General features: G+C 37.3%; 3 protein-coding genes across 4 annotated transcripts; 1 reads left to right on the top strand and 2 right to left on the bottom strand.

The window, feature by feature from the left end:
• Positions 3,325–8,355, top strand: LOC109712745 (LRR receptor-like serine/threonine-protein kinase GSO1). The gene is made up of 5 exons (XM_020236489.1): positions 3,325–5,556; positions 6,073–6,083; positions 6,782–7,161; positions 7,317–7,490; positions 7,697–8,355. The coding sequence occupies exons 1-5, from the start codon at positions 3,325–3,327 to the stop codon at positions 8,353–8,355; spliced, it is 3,456 nt and encodes a 1,151-aa protein (XP_020092078.1).
• Positions 8,704–10,587, bottom strand: LOC109712692. 2 transcript variants are annotated; one of them, XM_020236424.1, is made up of 2 exons: positions 9,640–10,587; positions 8,704–9,113 (listed from the first exon to the last, which is right to left on the bottom strand). In XM_020236424.1, the coding sequence occupies exons 1-2, from the start codon at positions 9,972–9,974 to the stop codon at positions 9,092–9,094; spliced, it is 357 nt and encodes a 118-aa protein (XP_020092013.1). In that variant the 5' UTR covers positions 9,975–10,587; the 3' UTR covers positions 8,704–9,091. The 2 variants fall into 2 exon arrangements, with proteins under 2 accessions (XP_020092013.1, XP_020092012.1); XM_020236423.1 differs by having other exon boundaries at positions 8,704–9,121; positions 9,640–10,582.
• LOC109713454 (40S ribosomal protein S18-like) lies at positions 13,931–16,859 on the bottom strand. The gene is made up of 4 exons (XM_020237545.1): positions 16,710–16,859; positions 16,431–16,591; positions 15,753–15,941; positions 13,931–14,303 (listed from the first exon to the last, which is right to left on the bottom strand). The coding sequence occupies exons 1-4, from the start codon at positions 16,710–16,712 to the stop codon at positions 14,198–14,200; spliced, it is 459 nt and encodes a 152-aa protein (XP_020093134.1). The 5' UTR covers positions 16,713–16,859; the 3' UTR covers positions 13,931–14,197.

The following is a 19,235-nucleotide window of genomic DNA, read 5'->3' on the forward strand; positions in this document are numbered from 1 at the left end:
TAACCTAACCGTAACCACTCTCATCCCATAGTCCGGTTACTATACTCTTATGAGTATAGAGCCTCTTGTACTCATAAGTTTTTGGCCATTTGATATACCTTTTAATCATTTTCACCCGTTAGATTATACTATTCAACCAACCATCCACTCAACCCTAGGGGGCCCACTATCAACCTAACCGTAACCACTCTTATCCCAACCGCACATTTTTTCATTCGAACGGCCGAAAACTTATGAGTACAAAAGACTCTATACTTATATGAGTATAGTAGCCCTAACCTATATATATATATATATAGTCCGGCTGGGGTACTATCGATAGCACCAAGGATTTGGTGCTATTGAGTTTTTCACTGTTAGATTTAACCCTCTGATTGTTTTTACCCGTTAGATTATACTATTCAATCAACCACTCACTCAACCCTGTGGGGCCCATATCATCCTAACCACCAAATTCTCAATCTAAGGGCTAAAAAATCAATAGCACCAATAGTTTGGTGCTATATATTGATAGTATTCCAGCCTAGTTCTATATATATATCCACTGTTGATCTACCCATTTGACCAATCATACAATTCAACCAACCACCTACTCAACCAAGGTTTAAAGTGCCGTGGTACAGGGGCGTGCCGCTATCTGCTCGGTACGGTACTGCACCGGCACGCTTTCGTGCCGACATATGGTACGCTTGCGTGCCGATGGATACGCATGACTTTCTATTGGCATGCGTTGGTACGGACTTATTTTAATTTTTTTGATTTCAATAAACTCTTATAATATTATTTTAAAAGATTTAATAAAATAATTATGAATATTTGCTATGTGTAGCTTACTATACTCATCAATTAATATACTTGTTGCTTTTTTCTATATAAAGTATAACTATATCTAATGCAGAATAAAAATTTTTACATATTAGAATTTTTAAAATACAAAAATATATTTTTTTCTTTTTACTTTTGACCATATTACAATCTTTCTTTTATAAAATACAAAAAAATAATTTTTAAAATTATTTTAAAAAATTATTTTTTAATTAATTTTTTAAAAAAATTAGTAGATCTATCAAAAAATTAAGCGATAAATTATATGACTAATAAATTAAATAAATTTAAGTATCAATTAATTTAATTTAACTTTTAATTTTATCAGTATTTTTAATCTTCTAACGCAAAAATAAAATTTTATATTTGATGTGGCTTAAAATTTGTTTATTGAGTTCGATTTTGTTTTCCTAATTTGGCAAAAGTTTCGCGGTACGACAAATTTTGTTAAAATACTTTTTAAAGAAAAAATCGATGTCTACGGTGGAAGCGGAGGAATTGGATATATAAATTAAAAATTTACCCTATATTGATAAATAAAAAAAATTAAATTATAATTTTTTTGACTTGCCTAATAAATAGATTTTCGATTTGCAATATTTTTTGGGAGTTGTAGAGTACCCAAAATGCTTCGGGTACCAAAAAAAATAAAACAAAAAGAAAAAAAAACAAAAAAAAAATTTGCACAGTGCCGGCACGGCATTGTGCAGTAGCGCACATCGTCATGTCATTCTGTCTCGTGCGACACGGCCATGCGTGCCGCGGCACGGAGGGGGGGTCCGAGACCTCCCCTGTACCGTGCCCCTTTCTCGGTGGCACGGTACGTGCTGCACCGGCACCGTGCGGCACGGCTGGCACTTGAATCCTTGCACTCAACCCTAGGGGACCACTATCATCCTAAATGTACATTTTTCATCCAAGAACTGAAAAACCTAATAGTACCAATGACTAGGTGCTATTAATAATATAGTAGCCTAATTCTATATATAGAGAGAGAGTGTGTGTGTGTGTGTGTTGAGCTCTTGTGCTTTTAAAATTACAAGAGCATCTTTGCTTTGATTTTTTGATCGTTGGACCGCCTCAAGATCCGTACAATACTAGTAAAGAAGAAGGCTTAACATGGCACACTGTTAATAGTGCTGCACGAATCTTGAAACGGTCCAAGTACACTATGGAGTTCAAAACTTGGGCCGTAATTGGGCCTCCAATTGTTTGGCCCGTACTTAGAAAGTCTATTATATAAAACAGATAAATGTTGCATCCAAATTTTTAGTTAAAGAGTTATCAACGGGCTAAAATATAATAAACTGAAAATTAGATACCAAAATTAAAATTTTAAAAAATATTTACTTAGTTAGATTAAAATAAGTTATAATTCCGATAAACACTACACATGTTTTTTTTCTTGTCAGGTTATCTATACCTCTATATCTATACATTAATCTCCATGACTAAATCCTACATGTACCCACCCCCTTAATTTGAGAAGAAGTCGGGCTTTTTTTTTTTTTGTTGTGTTTCATATTCGGAGTCAATTAATTAATTAAAAGTGATATATATATATATATATAATACTTATAAATTATTTTACGTATTATTGTGAATATTTTTTTAGTCATATTAACTGCAATATGATTTTTTTTTATTGTGTTATAAAAATAGTTTTAATCATCCATTTGTATGATATGTGATCTCTTTTGAACAAGATTGAATAATTTTGTTGGAACGATTGATTCTTTTTCATTATAGTTTTTTTGTTAAAAAAAATGTTTGTCTATAATATATACTATATTTATTATTTTTTATACTAATCTGATATTTTATTTTTATAAATTTTTACTTTAACAGTATCTACCGGCTGTAATACGCAGGTTACTACACTAGTTTATCATTATTTTAAGCGGAAATCACGGAAACATCGTTCTTAGACTTTAGTTTTGGTACGCGTGAGAACATTAACATCACCATATAAAGTCAACGTAATGTAGTGCTCCACTACCACTTCTTAGCTTAACAACTAGGTTAGTGTTATTTGTAGTTAGTTTAACTTTGAATAAAATAACCGAAGTAAGTCCAAAAGCTAAGCCAAAAAGTCCAAGGTTACCTAAATTTAATATATTCTTTATGACGACCACGACAATTTCTTTCTTCTTCTTTGCTTTTTTCTAGATGCTTGTAGGTCACAACATGCACATTCGTCCCACATAAAGAGAGATTTGAAATATCAGTTCCGCATAAAGAGAGATTTGAAATATCAATCAACTGCTCTCAGTAGTGATAGCAGTGCGACGACTTTACCCATTACCGAGCTTCTGCTTGTAAATAGGTTCCACTTATCACTCCCCAAGTCAAACAAAATCATCATAACAGTCAACTTAAGTGGCAAATTGGTGCCAATTGAATTGAATTGTTGACCAAAGAAAAGCTTCATGTTTCCCTGATTCTTTCTTATAATATGTTCTTACTAACTTCCCTCGCATGCTAAAACAAAGAGAGCAAATGAACATCTCAAGCGCAAAATTTATGTATTCCTTCATAATCCTCATCACTCTTCAATCACACCACCTCTCTTCATGTTGTCCTGTAGATCACAAAAATGCACTCCTACAATTCAAGTCCTTAGTCATCGGAAAACCCGCGAAGAGAAGTTCCTCCGAAACGCCCTACTTCTGTTTCGATTCGTGGAATGCGAGCGACTGCTGCAGCTGGGAGGGGGTCGTATGTGATTCTGAATCACCTTCGCGGCCCGTAACCGAGCTCAGACTCTCTGCGATAGTTCCGCTGCAATATTCTGCACCGGCTGCAGCTCTTTCCCCGCTTATCGCAATAAAGACTCTAACTTTTCTCGACATCTCGGAGAATTCTCTGCAGGGGGAGGTCCCGTCAGACGGCCTCGCAAATTGGGACAACTTAACTTATCTGGATATGAGCTTCAATGAGCTCAATGGCACCATTCCTGCTCCAATGTTCAGTCTCAGAAAACTTCAGCATCTTGATTTGAGCAGCAACTCACTGACTGGCAATTTCAGCGGCGCGATCGCCAATCTCGTAAACATAGAGGTGCTCAATCTTGCGGGCAATTATTTCACTGGAATCATCCCGACGGAGATCGGTACGCTGTCGAAGCTTCAAACACTTGATTTGGGTAACAATTCTCTCTCTTCGATCATCCCATACGAAATCGGAAACTTGTTCAACCTGTCCATACTATCTCTGAGGCAAAATGAGCTCTCCGGAGAGATACCGACATTGATTAACAAGATAAAAAACCTCAAAACCCTTCTACTAGATGGTAATTCCCTAGTTGGAACCATCCCTGCAACACTGTTTCATCTCAAAGGGCTAAAGAAGCTGTTCCTCGGAGGAAACATGCTCTTCTGGAACAACAGTGTTGAGGTAACTCCCGAATGCTCGCTCTCGCGGCTTTCGCTAAGAGCTTGTGGCATTACTGGAGAGATACCCCGATGGCTTTCGAGCCAAAAGGAGCTCGATTTCTTGGATTTAAGCGAGAACCAACTCACCGGAGGCATCCCACAATGGCTCGCGAATTCCGTGATTGGAAGCGTAATTGTCTCGGATAACAAGCTTACGGGTCCGATCCCTCCGAGCTTGTTCGATTCACAAAACCTTTCGGTTGTCGATCTCTCGAGAAACTATTTAAGTGGAGAATTGCCCGAGAACATCGGTGATGCATCCGCCATTATGATCCTCCTCCTTAGTGGTAACTACTTTTCCGGACCGTTGCCCGATTCAATCGCAAATATAAGACGATTACTAATGATGGACTTGTCGAACAACAATTTCTCCGGTAACAAGTTCCCGGAATTCAGCTCATACACTTACTTAGCTTATGTCGATCTCTCCGATAACAATTTCAGTGGCGAGATCCCGGTGTGCTTCGGCCCGCAGATTAGAACACTAGCCCTAGGGGGAAACAAGTTCATGGGCCGAATTCCGGAGAACTTGACCTCCATGACTTTCCTCGAACAACTTGATCTCCACGACAATTACATAACTGGTGAGCTTCCGGACTCCCTAGCGAGAGTTTCGTCACTCCAAGTGTTGAATTTGAGGAATAATAGGCTCGAGGGGCCAATCCCTCGCGACTTATCCAATCTAAGCATGCTCCATATACTCGATCTCTCCGGAAATAACCTCCTTAGCAATATTCCAATTGAGCTAGGAATGCTCAATGGCATGATTCACGTGCCAACGACATATTTTGCGATCACCGATTTGTTCACCTTCTCGATTGATCCAAACGATATCATTTTGACATGGAAGGGCTCTTTGCGAAGCTTCGCAAGAAACCACCTCCATACCAACGCCTACTTAGATCTATCGAACAATCAATTGGTCGGTGAAATACCAACAACTTTAGGTGATCTCCAAGGCCTAAAATTGCTCAACCTTTCTTACAACAAACTCGAAGGCGAGATACCGACAAGTTTTGGAATGTTGGCAAAAATAGAGAGCTTGGATTTGTCACATAACAAGCTCGACGGTAGCATACCGCAGTCATTGGCTAATCTTAGCGAGCTGAGCACATTCGATGTGAGCAACAACAAGCTCACCGGTCGGATACCCGTTGGTGGGCAAATGTCGACGATGATCGATCCGAACTCGTACGCTAATAACAGTGGATTGTGTGGGTTTCAAATTGGGATTCAATGTGGCTTCTCACCACCAAAAGAGCAAGTCTCCGAGCTCGGCAGTGAAGAGGAAAATGAGGTAAAGTTTATACTTGAAGGGGTGTTGTGTGGGTACTTATTTGGTTTCCTTGCAGCTGTTCTTATATCATACATTGGTAGATGCCTATTTTCAACGAGAGAACATCACATACTTCAGAGAAGAGCTTGAGTGTTTCATAATTTCAAAAAAAAAATAAAACTGAGCATAAATATTTTACTCAGTTGATTACTTTGATAGAAATAAAATTGCTGCAGGAGCACCAGAAAAGTAAAGCTTATTTGTCCTGTGATTAGCAATTTCTCAACTAAATGATTTTGATTGGTGTCATGAACAAGAAATTGCTTTAGTTTTCTAGTTATTATTACCTTTTACAGTTGAAGTTTATGTGCATAGTTTCACATGCTAAAGAACATATATGTACACTTTGGAGAATAGCAATTTAGTTCATAAAATGAAGCGGGAAAAAGAGTCCAGAATCATTTGAACTTTGCTAGAGCTGTAACTAATCATTCAAACTTTAAAACACTGAAATTTACGATACAAACAATGTGTCAGTGTCGAATCAGGTACGGGCAGATCCGACCCACCAACCGCACCACACAATTTTCGTTAAGTAGGACAAGGCATTTAAGTATGCAGCCATCAACCACTGAAAAAACTGCAGAAAATTTCACTCTCACCAACACATGACTAGTCATCTTAGAAGGTTTCAAAGTTGTGCATCTTTCGAATATGCAACCCAGGAACAGTTTCTCTACAATGTCTATGATTTTGATCCTTTTAGATTACATTTAAAAAAATAAAATAAAATAAAATAAAAAACAGTGTTTCAGCTCTCTTCAGCACTAGAAGAGAGGAGGTGCGAGAACAAACGGAGAGTGCAGGTGCAACAGCACCGAGGTACTGCTTCATGATCTGCATGATCCTTCTCTCTATCCACCTCTCCTTTGTCTTGTCCCGCGGATCACAGAGATGCACTCCTCCAGTTCAAATCCTTAGTCATGGAAAAGCCTTCGAAAAATTCCTCATTAGAAATGTATTTTTTCGGTTTCCGCCTGCGGAACGCAAACCTTTGCAGCCCGTAACAGCGCTCAGACTCCCCAGCCTCTTCACATCGCCAAGTCCTGCCGCCTCCGCTGGATCTTCCTCCGCTTTTCACTATAAATACCCTTAGTTCTCTTGATCTCTCCTCGAATTCTTTCCGAGGGGAGATACCTAAAAGCTGCTTTGCTAATCTAGCCAATTTAACTTTTCTTGATCTCAGCATGAATGATCATCTCACTGGCTGCGTACCTTCCCAGATTTTCAGCCTGAGAAACCTTCAGGTCCTCAACTTGAACAGCAACTTCTTCGCGGGGAATCTCAATTGCAAGATCACTGATCTTGTTAATTTGCAGAAGCTCAACTTGGAGGAAAACTCTTTCACCAGAATCATCCCAATAGAGATTGGTAACCTATCTAAATTGCAGTACCTGTCACCAAGACACAACCAATTCAGCAGGAAGATCCCAGAATCCATCTTCCGACTCAAGGAGCTTCAGGTCCCGATCTTGGATAGCAACAACCTTTCTTCAACCATCTCAAATGAGATCGGCAACTTATCCAACAATCTTTCTGCTCAACATAGGCAATGCAGATGGAGTTGTAATCCTTCTGCTCTGCGATAACAATCTTTCTGGTCCATTGCCTCAATCAATAGCCAACATGACTGAACTAGATGCAATGGATTTATCAAAGAACAGATTTTTCCAGTAATTTGTTTCCAGAATTCAACCTATGTACTTATCTAACTTATGTAGATTTCTCTGATAAAAATTTCAGTTGTCAGATCCCGGTAAACTTCGGTCCGCAGATCAGAACCCTATCTCTTAAGGGAAACAAGTTCACGGGCCGACTGCCTGAGAATTTGACTTCCATGCAGTCTTCCCTTGAAAACCTTGATAGAGTCCCTCGCAACAATTTCCCACCTCCAAGTTTTAAATTTGAGAAACGATCAGCTTGAAGGGTCGATCCCTCGTGCTCTATGCAACCTTAGTATGCTCTACATACTTGATCTCTCTGGAAATTACTTCGCCCGTAACATTCCTGTAGAGCTAGGAAGGCTTAACGGAATTATCCTAACACCTGCCTCTTCACACATTCTATCTACCTGTTAATAACTATTCTTTGATGTGGGAAGGTCTCAATCTGCGTAATATGATTGCGCGTTGGATGGATCTAACTGATACTATTGTGAAGTGGAAGGGCTCCCTTCGAAGATTAGAACAAAAGAACCTCGATATCTATGCCTACTTAGATTCATCCAACAACCAATTGTCCGGAAAAATACCCGCAGCTTTAGATGATCTCCAATATCTGAAATTGTTCAATCTTTCGTATAATAAGCTCGAAGGAGAGATCCCTGCAAGCTTTGGAAGGTTAATAAAGCAGGAGAGTTTGGATTTGTCACATAACAGGCTCAATGGTAGCATACCTGAAGCATTTGTCAATCTCAACGAATTGGCTACACTTGATGTGAGTAACAACGAGCTCACGGGTCAGATTCCCATAGGCCGCCAGATGTCCACGATGGCAAACTCAAGCTCTTATGCTAATAACAGTGGCTTGTGCGGCTTCGAGATCGGGGTTCCGTGCGGCTTCTCACCAGCGACAGGACAGGTTTCTGAGCCCAGTAAGGAAGAGAAAGATATGCGACAGTTGATATGGGGAGGGATGCAGAGTGGGTATCCATTTGGTCTCCTTCTAGCCGTCATTCTATCATACATTGGTGGATTTTTCCATCGAGCTCCAGCACGACATCGTCAGCACAACCAACGCAACCTTCGAAGAGGTGCATGAGTGTCGTGTGGCTAATTCTATAGGCAAGAAAATAATATGCGGCGCTTGATTATTTCGATAGTGAAATCACTTCCATAGCATCTATCTTTAGCCTGGAAGTCCTATATGTCATAACATGATCAATTAATTCGAACATTATAACATTTTACGGAATATTCAGAACGACGAACAAGAAAAGTGCCCTAATAATCCAATTTATACAGAAAGTAATCTAGATCCTTGCATTGCTAACTTGAAGTTCATTTGTAGTTACATGCTGGCAAAAATTAGTCACCCGACAATTTTTGGCCAACCCAAAATGAAAATTCAAAAACGCAACTACTCAAAATCTGAAAACACAACTACTCAAAAACACAACTACTCAAAATGAAAATTCAAAACTCAGTCATTCAAAATGGGAAGTCGAAAACAACATGATTCTGCAGGAGACCGACAAAAATGTTTCCAGCTAAATCTGATGTGTTTCTGCATCATTTCGAAGTTCTGACTCACTTTTCTGGCCATAACTACAGCATCCACTAAAAGTCGGCAGATAATTCAAAGAACATATTATGTAAGATGCACAATCAATTGATACAACTCAAAAGGGGAGTTATTTACAAAGAAAACTATCACCAGAATACTCGAGCCTCTTATTCTCACGCGCTAATGATAAATTTGCCACTTGCTCCCACTCCATAGCAATGTAAAGGCGCCTTTGGCTTATTGAATGACGCACACACAGCTCGAATTGTCATCAGAACCATCCTCTGATTCTCCTGATTCACTGTTTAGTATGAGTACATTACGATCGACAAAAGATGATATCGTTGTATAAATTTAATTAACTCGGCAGTTGAAAACAGAAGCATGCTATCAAACATTACAACATGTCGAGACAATCAATTTTCGATGAAGTTTAGAATCGTGCCAGAATCCACCGAGAATCGCCAGCGATCTATATACTTTGCTCTGACTAGTTTATACATTATTATCAAATATAGTTGCGAAATTTATCGCCCGTATAATATACGTAACCAGATATGAATCCATAGGCCGATTATGGATACGAATATGGTTTTGCAAAGACGTGACCGTGCTCGATCCGTTTTCACCCCTAGCTATATTGCATATGTTCACAAGTTTGTCCTTAACATATAAATTGCAACACTGAAGTAGATTCACCAAATAAGGAAAAAATAAATAAAGCTCAGTAAATAAAGCTTGTCATAATCTGAAATGGGCAAATGGCTAATTGCAAGTAGTAATGCAAGAGGGGGAAAAAAGAAAAAAAGAAAGGCCTACATTGGTTCGAACTCCCGAACCTCGGCAAGATCTTTCCCCAGGAAGTCCCTCCACTTCACACCCCCTTTTTCGATCTCGATCGAATCGGGACCGGATTGCTTCTTTAGACTGCTTTTGAGAAGCACTTCTTCTTTCCCCTCATCAACAACTCCCCTTTCCTCATCACCCTCATCACCAATCCTCTGATCATCAGAAGCTCCCTCATTCACAGCAACAGTAACTGGATTCGGACTCGAAGAAACAGGATGAGCATCTCTGGAACTCTCCCAACAAGGTGAGTAACACTTGGAGCAGCAAATGATCGGGCAATGGCACTTGTACAATGAAACCCTCATCAAAAAAACAAAAATCACAACCAAAACCTCATTTAATAAATTTTTTAAAACAAAAGGGAGGATTTTTTTTTTTTTTTTTTTTTTTTTTTTTTTTNTTCTTCCTAAGAGGAAAGAAAAGAGAAAGAACTACAAAACCCAAGTGGCAAGTTGAAACCTTTCCAACCCTGGGTGAAAACCCACATCAAGATCCTCAAGAAGACACCCAAATGAACCCAAGAGGAGAAAAAGATTGTAGGGAATAGTTGTTCCCTGGGCATCAAATTTTTGTAGAAAAAGATCACTTTTTGAAAGAAAAAAAAAAAAATTTGGGGTGGGGGCTCAATGATTGAGCTTTGTGTCACCAAGGAAAAGGAAAATACAAGGAGAAGAGGAAAAGAAAAAGGTTAGCAGGGGAGGGAGGGACCAAGACAATATAGAAAGGGGTGAATAATAATAACTGATTCAAAAAGGAATCCACCGACAAAGATTATATCTTTGGGCTAAAAAGATGAAGGAGAGAGAGAGAGAGAGAGAGAGAGAATATGCAGTGAGGAAACTTTGGTTGATATGCAATGGCCACTGATATTTTTATCTCTCTCTCTCTAACCCATTCTCTCCTCGGATATGGAGAGAGAGAGAGAGAGAGAGAGAGAGAGAGGGTAAGGATAAAAGCATGTGTGGAGTTTCTACTGTTGGAATATTATCCTATATTTATTCTTATTATTGTGTCAAGTTTATGTTAAAAAAAGGAAATTATTGTTGGACTTAGTGCACCACCTCATCACGTGCACCTACCTTTTAGTTGGCTAATATATATGTTTTTTAATCCGGGTGCAGTATCTAGGAGCATATTTTATAATCTATCTCATGCAACTAACAAGGTCTTAGAACACCGACTGTTCCTAAAGCAAGAGGTAAAGGATTTAGTAGTTGAAATCCGAGACCCAAGTTCGAATCCTAGTTGATTCACATTTCCAGCTAAGTTTATTTCTAAATAAAATAAACGAAGCGGGTAGCGTGCTACCTATCTCTCTAAAAAAAAAAAAAAAAAAAACAAGGTCTTAGAACTTGCTTGTACTGAAATCGTATAATGTGGAAGTTCTTTCCGTTCTTAAATATCGAATTGACGATTATTATCTCCATTAAATTTGATTTAGAGCATTTGAACTTCTCGAAACATAGATTTCGTAATTTTTTGATATTGTTTACTCAGTGATCAGAGGGGTTCAAAAATCAATAATTTTAACGGTCAGTATTAGCCGTTTGCAAGTTTAATGGTATAAAATTATTCAAATCACATAAAAATTAATAATTTTTTTTAATACTATATAAAACAAGATCAATATTTTTGATCCAAAATTTTAATATTATAGGATCTTTTTTTATAAAAAAAAAATTTCACCGTTGATTTTTAATCCTTTTCGATCACTAGATAAATAATATCGAAAAATTAAAAAATTTATTTTTTAATACTCCAAATAATCTATATCATATCTAATAAAACGAACGTGTAATAAAAAATTTTACCATTGAAAATAATTTGAAAATATAAAGATCTCCATACTCTCGAAAGAACACAAGTCGTACTCGTATTAACAATTCAATATGATAATTTTAGAGTGGAGCAATAATAAAAAAAACTAAAATTTTAAGGTTTTTTTTTTGCTATAGTAAAAATTTTATAGAGTATACTAATATACTGTTGTATTTAACGTCTTCGAATTATACTTTACCGAACAATATTATATACAGCAGTAAAACAATAAGTAAAGTTTACTCTCTAGAAAATATTTTATGTATAAAAATAAAAGTATTATTTGTCATTACTTCAAATAAAATATAAATTTTATAATAAATAAATAAGTATTACACACAAAACATTCTCCTGCAAAGAGAGGGAATTTGTGGCTAGTGCAGGGGATGACGTGGTGCACTCGGTGCAGCTAAGAATAACCTGATGTAACAGGCACTTTATCCACCGGCACGGAGCGGCCACGTGTGCGCGCGCTTCGGAACGGCGGAGATCGGGTCGTACGGAATACGTTGGACGGTGGATATTATGCGTCCGCATACGCCCGCGATCCTGAAGATTCTCCCGCTTTTATAACCACACCACACATGACACAACAAGTGACTGTGAAAAAAATTAATAAATAAATAATACAACAAAACAAACACACACCCACGCTTTTTTTTAAAGGAGAACAATGAAACGCCCATTCTCGAATCCTGTTGGGGCCCACGTCATCCGCTTGGAGGATGTGTGTTTTTTTCTTTTTTTTTTTATTTTTTTGTGCTGTACATGCCACAAGGGCATATGCTGAGAATTTTTAATTGAGAAATTTTATTTTGTAAAAATAAATTTTATAAATTTTTTTTTTTGAGACACTTATTTATTTGAAATTAAAATTTCAGCTATCAATCATCAAATTTTTAGTCAATTAAAAATAAAAATAAAAACAGTCGCTTTTTCAACCAGATACAGAAACAACACAGGCATGCCTACTCTCCAACAGAATCCAGCACTTCCACCACTCCACCATCCTTCACCGTCAAAATATGGAGAACAAGGATTGGACAAGAAGAAACTTCCGCTGGAAAAGAGTGAAAAAAAAGAAGTTGCTGTTGATCAGTTGCTGGCATAATACAGGGACAAGTACTTATGGGTGGGGCCCGCATAAGCTATGACACATCTACATGTAGCACGTGTTAGGTGCCAGCAGGACCTGCAGCCGAAACCCATGATGAGGAATGTGTGCCATGCGGGAAAAATTTTAAAACGTAACGGGTATATTTGGTGACGTAGCGTAATAAATTAATTAAAATTTTTTTTTCCAAAATATATGTCACATTATGATTATAAAAAAGTATTTTTATTGTATTTTTATTGAAAAAAAAAATAATTGACTTATTATTGATGACGTGGTGCCAGTGTGATAGTGTAGAATTCCTCGCCATGCAGATATGTGAAGATGGCTACGGGTTGATCACGCCAGTAGTTACTGTTTGACCAATGCATCTTCCAAAGAATGAAACTAAACACCAATCATCAGAAAAGAGCATAAGAAAATAGATAAATAAGTCCTCATCTTCCGAGCTTCTAATTTTGCAAATATAGTATAATGCTTCTCCTAATTACACTTCTTAGATAGCATTCATCACACAAAGCAAATTTACTGCACGAAAAACAATAAACATCTGTGAAGGAACCAAACTATAGGCTTCTTTTTTTTTTTTTCTGATATTGGCTCCTCAGCAATTTAAATTTAATTTATAACTTTACTAGCTATTAACAGCATTTTTATTACTGTAAAATAATTAAAACTATCAAATTTGAGAATAAATTTAATACATTTTTTAAAAATATTTGCCTAAACCGCTTCCGCCACATCAAAAGTTAAATATATATATCAATCCACAAAAAGCAAAAAAATATAAGTTCAGAGCGATTTTACAATGTACCATAGCTGGGGTCTCCACATCTTTACCCAAATTTTAAATTCAACACGTCATAAACTTTAGCATAAAAATGGAGAGCATAAGTAAATAGCAGAGAGCATAAGTAAATAGCAGGATTTACCCCACGCACAAAGATTTTCCAAGCTAATGGGACAGCACAGAAAATACCGACGCTTATCAAACAACAAACATTCCACTGCAGAGACGCGGCGGCTGTAACAATTCCTGCAACACAATTCTCCAGCGAGGAGGACGAAATCCGATCTATGTACAAACAAACCAAAATGACACAAATATGTTCCTGCCTATGGTATGTGTGCGAACAANCCCCTCCAAATCTGAAAAAGCACTGGTTCCACAATGCCCCAACTTGAAGGGGCTCAACCAAACCTTGCAGCCACACTAAACAACGAAACCGCCGCAACCAAGGAAACCAGTTTAACTCTCACAGGAACTCCAACTGTAGCATTCTAATATCAAAATGCTACCCCCAGATACACACAAGATTATTGAAAACATTAAACTCAAAACAGCATCCTTTCTCGACCATAAATAATATCATTCAAAAACCTAGGAAGTAATGAAACTCTTTCTGATCAAAGACGCTGGAAACACAGAATAAGAACATTGTTGGTTCCATGAACTATTTAAACCGTTGCCTCAAATCAAAAAGCTAATCCATCACAAAATTCATAAAATAACCAAACACAGGATCTCAATGAAACCTCAAAGTTCGAAAGCAATATGATCAGAACACAGCGTAATGTAGAGAAAGGAGGATAGGCTCATCGCTTCTTGGAGACACCAACAGTCTTTCCCCTCCTACCGGTAGTCTTTGTGTGCTGTCCACGGACACGGAGACCCCAGTAATGACGCAAGCCACGGTGATTTCTGCAGCCAAATGAAATTGAATTAACAAGTTGAATTTGAAAACCCAATAAAATTTAGTCCCCCACCAAAAAAAAAACACCGTCTACCTAAGGTCCAAAAACAAATGGGGAGTTGTGCCAAGCTGCAAATTATTATTTGCTAATATGTAATACATGTCATATTAACAGTAACATCGAGATAACAAGTATAAACTTTCAAAGCCATAAATATAAGGTAACTTATTAACGTCTAGTTGAATAAGGTAGTCCTTGTTAGAGCTCACAAAACTCTCAAGCACATAGTTCAACCCGAAAACACTAATGCACCCAGATGAGTTCAACAAAGCAAAAGGGCCACAAAAAATGCAATAAGACTAATCACTTCCACATAAGGTTTGTCTAAAAAAACTTACAATACCAATATAAAGCCATCAACAAAGATACTGAACCACTTCCCAAAATGTTCTTTGCAAGACATAATGATATTGACAAGTATCTAAAATAAGCTACTAATTTCACACCAAAAGAACTCCTAAGACGAATCGCATTGACACCAAAGTTAATTCACGTTGCCACTTCATAATGCACACCTCACAAGAGGTCTCATCAGCATGAACTAGAAAAGGTCGCGACGGTGAATCGAAAATAGCATATTTAGAGGACATCAAGGCGAATAAGCAATGTTTAACTAAGTAATTTACACATTTAATGGAACAATTTAATCGGTCTGTACGGATTGAAGAGTCCCGAAGCCCTGCAAATTCTGTCCATGTTTTATTTCAATCATCTCACAGTTCAATATCTTCATTCCATCACAGGAGGCCTGGCACTTCCAATGTATAGAGGTATATAAATAAACTGTATATTCTAATGGCAATGGAGAAGGGTTATCAGGTTACTTGCTAAAACCCACCTGAATTTGATGACCGGCTGTGAACCCAAATCACTTCAGATATTTTGGAGTTAAGAATAGATATGTGTTGTAATCAAGTTAAATTTGTACCTTATAACCATCGGATAAATCTAACAATTCAAGGGGAACAAATCAGCCATTAGGCAGGTATGCAAGGCATAGGCTGGGCAGGATTTTTAAACAATGATGGTACAGCAGTGAGGTTTAAACCCAATGGGCCATGCGACCAATACAGGACTCAATTTCCATTGCAGGGCAGAATTCTCAAATGACCTTCCCGCAAAACCACTTTGATGCCATCCCCAACTGTATACTTCTCGCGTTCATGACACACACTTAAAACAAAGAAATAGAAATTTATATTCAACCAACCCTGTAATGAAGGATGATCGTGACTTCTATTTTAAAAGTCAATGATTTAAGAAATACATGCTTTTCCACAGAGAAATTGCTTTCATACTTCAAAATGCATGGAAAATAGATAGCAGATATAAAGAGTTTAAGCATATGTAAGAAAAATATAAATCCTAGATACTTCAAGAGTTAAAAGATGCTAACCTAATTTTCTTCAGCCTCTCCAGATCATCCCTCAGCTTCATGTCCAAAGCATTGGAAACAACTTGAGAATACCGGCCATCCTTATAATCCTTCTTCCTATTAAGGAACCAATCCGGAATCTTGAACTGGCGGGGATTCGCAACAATAGTCATAAGGTTCTCAAGCTCCATAGCTGAAATCTCACCGGCTCTACAATCATACATCGCCGTCCAGAAACAGCATAAGTACATTATATAATCTAAGCAATAAAGCTATAGCCTAAATAACGAATGAGTGAGTTTTTTTTTTTTAAATGAAAACAGGAACAACTATGTAAATAGAAGATTTAGTCCTCATTTGGTTACACTAGCATTTTTTTTCTGTGTGGCAAAAAAGAAAGTTACCTTTTTTGCTTCTTTTTTATTTTTTGAGTTCGCACGCAAACTGACGATAACAAAACAGAGAAGTTGATCTACTAGCAAATTCAATAAGAAAAAGTTGAGGTTTCTTGGGGGAAAAATGTAGCATTGCCAAAGGATACCTTAATTTCACATCAGCAGAATTTAAAACTAAATAGCTCAACCATAAAAAGAAAACCCTAACTTAGACATCAGGCTAATGCAAATATCTCTATCCGGAACATCAAAACCCTAACTAAGATCGCAAAATCTCGCATAAATCGAAGAAGCGGAATCTAACCTCTTGTTCATGTCGACGTCGGCCTTCTTGCAGACGATGTTGGCGAAGCGCCGGCCGACACCCTTGATGGAGGTGAGTGCGAACATGATCTTCTGCTTCCCATCGACGTTCGTGTTAAGAACACGAAGGATGTGTTGGAAATCCTCGTTCGCGATCAGAGACTAGCAACACAAACGGTTACCAAATCAAATCACGAACCACAAACGATCCGAGGAACGAAACGAAAACGAATCGATCGAAGAGGTCGAGAGACCAGAGCAGGAGAAGAAGATCACTCACCATGGTGGAAGGGACGAAGCTAGGGTTAGGGTTCTCGCCCTTTCGCTGCTCCCCTTCTCTCTCTCTCTCTCTCTCTCTCACACTCTCAATGTCGCAGCCGAGGTGTACGAGCAGAGGAGGGTAGGGGGGATTATAAGGGAATGGGGGAGGAGGAGAAAAACCCTAGGGTTACTGATCCAACGGCTGAGAACACATCAGTGAAATAGATCGTGGCCCTAGTGGCCGTGTGTACCAAAAAGCCCAATAACTTTTGGCCCACTTATTTGGCCTAATCCATGTGGCCCAATATTTAGGTATGAGCCCACAATCACCAAAACCCCAACCCTTTTTTGTCCGTGAAATTGGCATTTGAAACAAAAGCTAATTAAAGGCATGTAGTGAAATATTATTTAAATAGCGAATTTTTAAAAGAGATATATTGTAATGAAATTTCGTTAATAACCTCTCTTTCTATCAGAGCTTCTAATTTAGACTTTTATAAATTCGTATTTATTAATGGATTTATTTTAAAACTCATGGTGGTCGTATCTCACACTTTCGCCGTTATTCAATTATCACAAAAAGAAGAAGAAGAGGAAGAGATAAGAACCGCCCATTACTGTATTTTTGTTGCGTTTGTTCTTATCTTTAATTGGAGAAGGAAAGAAGCAAAAGCCAAAAGAGGGTCATGCATTCATGGATTCTTCCTTAATAGGCATTACTCACATGTTGTTGTCGCTTCTTGTTGAATAAAAAAAAAAAGAAAAAGAAAAAGATAAAGAGATAGAGATAGAGAAGGAAATGGACTACTTGTGCCCTCCTGTTGCACATTCTCTCCCTCCTTAACTAACGGAAGGAAAGAAAGGAATTTAACACTTTGTCTGACTGCAAGAGCCAGAATCTTCAGAAAGGAAGCTGTACTAAGATTGTTCCCTCCTAGTTTGTAACTGGTTATAAACTTAAAAAGGATTTTTTTTTATAAATTTTTTTAAAAATTTTTTTTCAGACTTTTTCTAGAAACCAAATGGCCCTTACGAGAAACATGATGAAGAAGAGGGGGGAAAAAAGAAAGGAAAATAAAAGAAAAGGAGAAAGCGGGACGGAGAAAAAAAGAATAATATGAGAGACAGAAACTATTAACATAGTACATGCATTTTTTTTTTTTTTTTGAGTTACCTGTTTTGTTTATTTCATTTAGAAAGAAACTTAGCTGCAAATGTGAATCAACTAGGAATCGAACTTGAGTCTCGGATACCAACCACCAAGCCTTTTGCCACATGCATTTTTATTCACAAAATGTGTATATATATAGTCTTGTTACTATATTATGAGTTTGATTGTCTTCGTACTTATTAATTGTTTCTGATGTTGAAGCTTTTCCGATTGACGATTTATACCGTTAAATATAATTTAAAATATTTAAATATATTTTAGAAATTGAATTTTATAATTTTTTCACGTCATATGCTTTACGATCAAAGAGTCTCAAACTTGATGTTTTAACGGTCGGTATAAAAGCAATTTTCAAATTAATAGTGTGAAAAAATTTGAATCTATTGAATTTTTTATTAAAAAAAATATTGATTATATAGATCAAGATTAATAATTCTAATATTGAATTTAAAAATCCTATTCTTTATCAGGGATGAAGTCAGAAATTAAGATTCGGAAGGAGGGGGGCGGGCAAAATTTAGGTTAGGCAGAAAAAAAAAAATCGACCTCAAATAGTAAAAAAAAGAGTTTGTCATAGTAATTAGCCATTTATTGCCGGTGACAACAACGGCCAATGTGCTCAAGAAGAAGTAAGACTATAAGAGCTGAAGGAAAATGATCGAAAGGTTCAAAAAAAGATTAGGGCGCAAGTTTTATTAAAAAAATATTTTGGCCCTTTTTTTTAATTTTTACTATAAAGAATTTCTATGCAATTTTTAAAACTTGAGAGGGAGTATGGCCACTGTGAGTAGGGGTGGCAATCCAGCTCGCTGTTCGCGAGCCAGCTCGTTTAGTGAACGAGTCGAATACAAGCTGAATATTTCGTTTCGTTTAATAAACGAGCCGAACACGAGCTGGGGTCAGTTCGCTCTTGTTCGGCTCGATAATAGCTCGAATACATATAATTTATATTTATATATAAATAAATAATTATATATAATATATATTTTTATTATTTAATTTTTAGCAAAATAAAAATATAAAGGCGAGCTCAATTATAAAAAAACTTATTTATACGTAAAGTTTCAACTATTAGATCAAAGTCTAATAGATAAAATTTTATAAATTTATTTTTTATATATATTCAATCTAATTTTTTTAACTTATTGTTCGTTGGCCAGCTCGTGAGCCAACCCGTGTTCGACTCGTTTATTAATGAGCCGAACACAAGCTAAATTTTTCGGCTCGATACTTTAACGAGCTAGCTCGTGTTCGGCTCGTTTATTAAACTAGCCAAACACGAGCTGGCTCCAGCTCGCTCGTGTTCGGCTCGTTTATTAAACTAGCCAAACACGAGCTGGCTCCAGCTCGCTCGTGTTCGGCTCGTTTACACCC

The sequence above is a fragment of the Ananas comosus genome, linkage group 7 (genome assembly GCF_001540865.1).
Source record: "Ananas comosus cultivar F153 linkage group 7, ASM154086v1, whole genome shotgun sequence".
Classification (NCBI taxonomy): Eukaryota; Viridiplantae; Streptophyta; class Magnoliopsida; order Poales; family Bromeliaceae; genus Ananas; species Ananas comosus.

Excerpts from the sequence above, each read along its gene's own strand:
- LOC109712692 (XM_020236423.1), bottom strand. The coding sequence starts at position 9,974 with ATGAGGGTTTCATTGTACAAGTGCCATTGCCCGATCATTTGCTGCTCC. Across the intron at positions 9,122-9,639 it reads GTTCGGGAGTTCGAACCAAT|TGAATCAGGAGAATCAGAGG; the intron begins GTAGGCCTTTCT and ends CATACTAAACAG.
- LOC109713454 (XM_020237545.1), bottom strand. Across the intron at positions 15,942-16,430 it reads GACGTCGACATGAACAAGAG|AGCCGGTGAGATTTCAGCTA; the intron begins GTTAGATTCCGC and ends GTATGATTGTAG. Across the intron at positions 14,304-15,752 it reads GAGAGGCTGAAGAAAATTAG|AAATCACCGTGGCTTGCGTC; the intron begins GTTAGCATCTTT and ends ATTTGGCTGCAG.
- LOC109712745 (XM_020236489.1), top strand. The coding sequence starts at position 3,325 with ATGAACATCTCAAGCGCAAAATTTATGTATTCCTTCATAATCCTCATC. Across the intron at positions 7,162-7,316 it reads TAGGCAATGCAGATGGAGTT|ATTTCTCTGATAAAAATTTC; the intron begins GTAATCCTTCTG and ends TAACTTATGTAG. Across the intron at positions 7,491-7,696 it reads CAACAATTTCCCACCTCCAA|GTCTCAATCTGCGTAATATG; the intron begins GTTTTAAATTTG and ends TGATGTGGGAAG.